Source organism: Alligator sinensis, unplaced genomic scaffold (assembly GCF_000455745.1).
Source record: "Alligator sinensis unplaced genomic scaffold, ASM45574v1 scaffold366_1, whole genome shotgun sequence".
Classification (NCBI taxonomy): Eukaryota; Metazoa; Chordata; order Crocodylia; family Alligatoridae; genus Alligator; species Alligator sinensis.
The window spans coordinates 1,043,626-1,049,661 of NW_005841851.1; the positions used below are offsets into that span (position 1 = coordinate 1,043,626).

A 6,036-nucleotide genomic window follows, 5' to 3' on the forward strand; every position below is an offset into this window, starting at 1 on the left:
GACTTCCCCCCATTCAGCTTTCCACAGCCGCCAACCAAACATCTGATCGAAGGCCCGGGGGAGGGAGTTAGAACTGTCCGGTCTGGTTACAAGTGAAGGTCATTGATCTAGTGCAGACCAGGGATGCGGAAAACAGGGGAGGGAGGAAAAAACCCTGAGAGAGAGTGCGAGCGAGCACAGCGAAAGGCAGCGGAAGTGGCTGGAACATGGTTTCACACTCCGAGACCCAAGGGCTGTTGTCAACCCCGTCCTTCATGCTCACATCTTGTCACACTAGAGGTCAGGTCTCCCAAGCATTCCTGGAGAGCTGAGCCAGTCCATATGGCAGGCAATATGTTAACAATATGGAATGGCTGCTCGTCAGAGCCTGAGCAGATGGATGTGACAACCCTGCTCTTATCCCAGACAGGCTTTTAACATGCTCCCTCTCCTTTGCTCAGCCACACCAGAAGGGCTCTGTCTAGGCACGGCTGGCTCCAGCCAGGTCAGGCACAGTGACACAGGTGAGAGCGTCAACCAAGGTAACATCTGCCCTGCTTTGTCTGAAAGGCCTGGAGCTCAAAGTCATCCAGAACAGCTCAGCCAGTAACCAGTGCTCTGGTCCTACCAGGGATGTTGGTTGTAGCCACGTTGGTCCAAGGATGTAGGCAGACAAGGTTCTTTGGGTAAATCTGATCTCTTTTATTAGACCAACCAAAATAGTTGGAAAAATTCTTCTTTGCAAGCTTTCGGGTACAAACACCCTTCATCAGGCAGATACTACCTCTACCTGAAGAAGGGTGTTTGTACCGAAAAGCTTGCAAAGAAGACTTTTTTCCAACTATTTTAGTTGGTCTAATAAAAGAGATCAGATTTACCCAAAGAACTTTGTCTGCCTGGTTCCACCAGGTCTTTCTTGAAACAACACAGGGGAACCAAACCAGCCACAGACCCAATGTGGTAGGCAGGCCTGGCACCTTGTCCTCACCAGCACACTGAGGGATGGCTCACAAACAAACCATGCTAGGGTGCACCAGGATGGAAATGATGATCTGTAAGGGCTCTCCAACCCTAGCCTCTCCATTCCCCATCACAGGTCAGCCTCTCCCCAGATTGGAGTCGCTACAGCTTTCAGGAGGTTCAGCATCTCATGCCAACCCAAAAGGCAGAAGGAGCTTCTCTTATCCCTAATAAATAAGGTCTTTTAGGACAGTTAGACCATTTCAGTGGTGAACTGGACAAAGTCAAAACTTGCTGCTGGGAAAATAGCCGCCTCTCGGCTGGCACTGCTACCCCTGCAACCAGCAGCCCTGATACAGCCATCCATGTCAACTGCACCTGTCTAATAGACCTAGGCCATTCCCACCCCTGTTTTTTTTCTATCCTATGCCTCTCAAAAGCTCCTGTCCAGTGAAATTCAACAGAGATTGCACATCTCCCACTCCTATCTCCACCATTACTAGGCATAGCACAGCCTAACTAGGTATGTTTTAGCAAGTTACCAGTAAAGAATGCATATCATAGCATGATTTATGTATGCTGTAGCAGGTTACCGGTTGGTGAGAACATCATACTAGACGCTGTATATCCTAAGCAGGGAGTTTATGATGTGTACAAGGTAGATACTGTATGTTCCAGCCTTGCTAGGTAAAATAGAGCATGCTAGAATCTAGACTAGATTTTGTAAGAGCCTGGGAATATTTTACTCACCCAGAGCAAGTAATGCATACGTGTATTTCTACGGGCAAGCCAACTGTGCTTCAGTCTCCTAGCCTCCTCCTGGCAAAGGGAGGCCAGCTGATTTCATACCCAGGCTGGGAAATTTCCACAATGATTTTGCAAGGCTGTTTTACATTCCCCAGCTCCTTGCAGGATATTGGGGCAGATTCTTTGCAAAACTGTCAAGGTGGGTTGTGGTGGGGCCAGCCGGGCTCCTATTTTGACTTACTGGGCGAGAAGGCCATTCAGTGGTGGTACAGTGAAGCTAGTCATCTTATATTAAGCCCCAAATTTAGATTTCATTTGGGGCCAGGGGCAGACAGACAGAACTGGTGTTTCCATTACTTTTCCAGTATAAACTGGGAGTCCAAACCCCACACTGCTGCTGCCCTCTCTCCAGCACACTGGGGCCCAGCTGCCAGAAACTGGAAACAACTGCCCTGAGGTAGGGTGAGCGCCCTTGGGCACTAGTGCAAAAGCAATGGAGTCAAGGGAGAGAGACTCCAGCTTTGGATCAGGCCCTTACAAAATAGCTCCTGAAGATCCAGCAGCCACAACCAAATCCCAGAATTTGCATCTGATTTGATAAGCCCACAGGGCTTCCTTTATGTCCCAATGTCCCATGCCCTCTCTCTTCTTCATTTGTACAGCTCCTCACCCACAGGCAGGAGTCCTGACTAGCAAGATCTGCAACCTCTGAAGCCCAAGAAGGAGAAGGCCCTCCATGGTTCAAATAAGACACACAGGTGCCAGAGGACTCCATCTACTGAGACCTTCTCCCCAGGGGTAAAACCCCTTGGCTATGTAGTGCAAAATGAACGTCTCAGAACCAAACGTGCCGGACTGGAGGGACCGTAGCCATGGAATGGTGTCAGGAGGTACCGACCAAGCTCAGCCCATCGTCCTGGCCTGTAGCACCCTTAGACAGACAAGTCTATCCACGGTGCTGGTCACCAGGACATCTGAGCACCCAGCAGGCATTTTGTTCCCCCAGGAGAAGGGTTCTTACTAAAGTCTTAGGTCTCAGGACCTTCCTTGCCCTTCCTTTGCCGTTCCAACCTGAAATTCCCAGTCCTGATGCTGCACACGCACACCTCTGTCTCTGCTGCATCTTGGTTCCCAGTGGCTTCAGATACTGTGGCACAGTGATATCTCACTCCGTGAGTAAAAGAAACAAGTCCCCAAGTCTCCAGAATGATGATACATGAACCCACTGAGCTCCTACTAGGGATGAACTTTGCTTGGCTGTGTGTTTCCACTCTCCCTTACTATTGCTGCCATCTGGGTGGTAACATGGACTCCATGCATAACCAGTACCACATAACCAGTACCCAGGCACTACCCATGTCCTCAGTATCTCCTACCAGCAGCACACCTCATGTGGCAGCACCTTCCAACCCACCCAAGCCAGGTCTGCCATGGGGGAGAGGTTAATTATCCCACTGTACGTCTAGATTGTAGTTATTCTGTTAGTCACACTGTACCAACCCTGTCTTAGCAGAGCAGCTGGGAAGGAAGCCAGAAGCAAAGACGTTCAAATGTGTTTCAGAACAGCAGAGTCCCACCCTCGTAGTACATGCCGCTCCCCAACCTTTGTGTTGATGTTTCAGACCCCCAAACTCCTCACACACAGACACTGAGAAGCCGTAGAGACTCTTACAAGCCTGATTCCCTCATATCCTAATTGGTCAGGCATAGTAACCCGTTTCCATCCCAGCTTGACATGTTCCCTAGAAAAACACAACACTGTAGATGAGGAACTTCAGAGGAAGGAGACTTCAGAGTGTCTCATGTGAAAATCAGCAGCCATGGATTTAATCCAGGTGTACAAACTACAGTATCAGAAGCCATGACCAGCCCCATTTTCTTCTTCCGAAGCCCCTTCCTTGAAGTCTCCCCATCTTACTGGCTGTGGCACTGATGGCTGAGCCAGAAGCATTCAAAATTAAATTCATACCCATCCAACAAGTCCTGTATGGAAACCAACCCTTGGCAAGCCAACACTAAGCTGAGGCTGTGACCCACATGGGGGCTTCCAACAGCTCATCTTAAATATGAACTCAGTGTGGCAGAAGTGCATCCCCTAGGGACTCAGTGGAAGTCTCCAGCAGCTCGAAATCACTTAGAAACCAGACTCTGGCCCTTGCCCAAATGAAGAAGGACCATTTACAGAAGGAAAGCCAGTACCTTGCATCAAGAAGTCACTGGGTTCGAAGTCCATTCCACAGTACACAGCAAAGAGGGGAATCACGACCTGTTTTCCAGAAGTCCTTGATGGACACAGCAAGAGTTTGATGGGTTCCCTTCGCTTGGCAAAGTCTCTTGGCCCTGAAGAGAAGGATGAAAGGAAACAAATGGGATATTATTTACTGAGCCACGCAAGAGCCATGGTGAATCGCATGCTATTACTGATGCTGGCCTGGAATGCCACAGCCACCCGCAGAGCTCAGCAGTCCCTTAGCCACGAGGACCCAGCTGAGGGAGCAACTAAACCCTCCTCTCGGTCATCCAACCATCTCATGAGACAACCACTCCAGAGGCCCTTTACACAATCCTCAGCTGGGTGCTAAACCGCAGACCTCCCTGGAGCACACGACCATGCCACTCCAAGAAAGAAGTGAGTGCCATCCAAGGGCCAAGGCACGGACAGCACTGCCAAGCCATTTATTGAGAAGTGCTCCCACTACAACTCTCCTTTGCTGTCCACATTTCTTGGTGGATCCATTTCCTAATGTTATGGGTCATTTATTGTTGGCTGTATTATTTGCATTTGCAAAAGTGCATGAGATCAGGATTTCATTGTGCTGGGGGGTTGTACGTTCACATAGTAAGAGAGACACCCACAGTCCGCCCCCCGCCCATTCCAGTCTGAACAGACAAAAGAAAGTAACATTATTCTCAGATTACAAAAAGAAAACTGAGGCTCAGAGACTAAGTGGCTTTCCCAAGATCACATGGCAAATCTGTGACAGATCCCTCAAATTTTAGTCCAGTATAAAGACATCATCTTCCTCTCCTGTTCCCCTTGGATGTCTTCCTCTACCTTTGCTACATTTGTCGCCCTCCCCTACTGTCTGTAGCTAGTGCCACCTACGACAATTGCCTTCCAGTTCCTCCTTTAGAGGGCACTAAAAAGGAAAAAAAAAACCCAAAACTTTTTTACCTTATGTGCCAAAAAGAAAAGTCCAGGCTGGAATATTTGACAGAAGCTCAGAAGCTTCAAGCTGATCTGAGAGGTAGGATTTCTAAACGGGATGGGCTTTTTTATTATTACTATTTCCATCAGATAAAAAATAGAAGCAAAACAAAAGGGGGCTGTTGAGATCTATTTGTGATGGGTGCTGGGCCAAAAAAAATGGAGCCAAAGAAGTTAAAACCCTGCAAGCAGCAACCTTTGTGTCAATTTAAGCAAATATTGTGGCGTTTCCATGGCAATCCCTGTTTTGAATATCCACTACACTCACTTTTTAAAGGGCTTTTCCTGTTTGCATTTCAACTTCAAAACCTGTAAATATTTTCAGCCTGAACACATACCAGCTTCTGCCACCCTCTGAAATCAGTGACACTGTTCCCTTGCTCAGCAAAAATCCACCACCATAAGAAGTTACCCACAAACACCCCGTTAAAGCAAGGGCTGGCATCTGGCTTGCATCCTCCCGAGGCTGGGATTTCAGAAAGGGGGCCAGACCTGTGCCTGCTCCCTTTATGTCAGGCCTGGCTGCTTGCTGCAATAGGTACAGGAGCCTGTTTGTTTTCTTTTATGAAAGCTGATGAGTGAAATTAGTTCTCACAAAAGTACGGTGCTGATAGCACCGGACAGAGCTGAGCACAGTGCTGGCAGGTGTTTCAGGGCTTCCTGCATTGAGCTGTGCTCACCACAGACCGGCAGCCCCCTCAACTGCTGGGAGCTATTGCCTGTGCACCCCATGCCAGCGCTGGCTTCCCCATCGCTGCACCTCTCTCTCTTCAAACTGGCGCTAAACCAGATCAGAAGCTGCCGTTTGCCTTGAGCTACATGGTGCTGGGGCGCATGCGAGTGGGAACCAGGAAAAGCCCAGACCTCATCAGCCCCTCTGAGCAGAGGTAGGATTTGAACTCGGGTCTCCAAAAGGGGGAAACCCCCCCCAATTAAATTGAAGACTGCACGTATGCAGGCCTGGTCCACTTTGACGTGGGTCTCTTTCCTCCAGCAGCATGCGCAGCCTGGAAGGCAAAGCACTCGCTGATACAGCGTCCTTTGGCCGAGCCCTGAGATTATTTATTAGCTGTAAGCACAAGGAGGTGGGTGTTCACTCTCTCCACCATGCACAAAGCACCAGACCCAACCTGGCAGGAATG

The 6,036-nt window shown here is 49.2% G+C and overlaps 1 protein-coding gene across 3 annotated transcripts in view; it reads right to left on the bottom strand.

Annotated features, from left to right (window-relative positions):
- Positions 1-6,036, bottom strand: part of CASZ1 (castor zinc finger 1) — a 272,507-nt gene that overhangs the window by 184,233 nt on the left and 82,238 nt on the right. For all 3 annotated transcript variants that reach the window (XM_025211291.1, XM_025211288.1, XM_025211300.1), the window contains exon 2: positions 3,886-4,026. In XM_025211291.1, coding sequence (XP_025067076.1) covers positions 3,886-3,919 — 34 coding nt within the window. In that variant the 5' untranslated portion in view covers positions 3,920-4,026. The remainder of the gene's footprint in view (positions 1-3,885; positions 4,027-6,036) is intronic.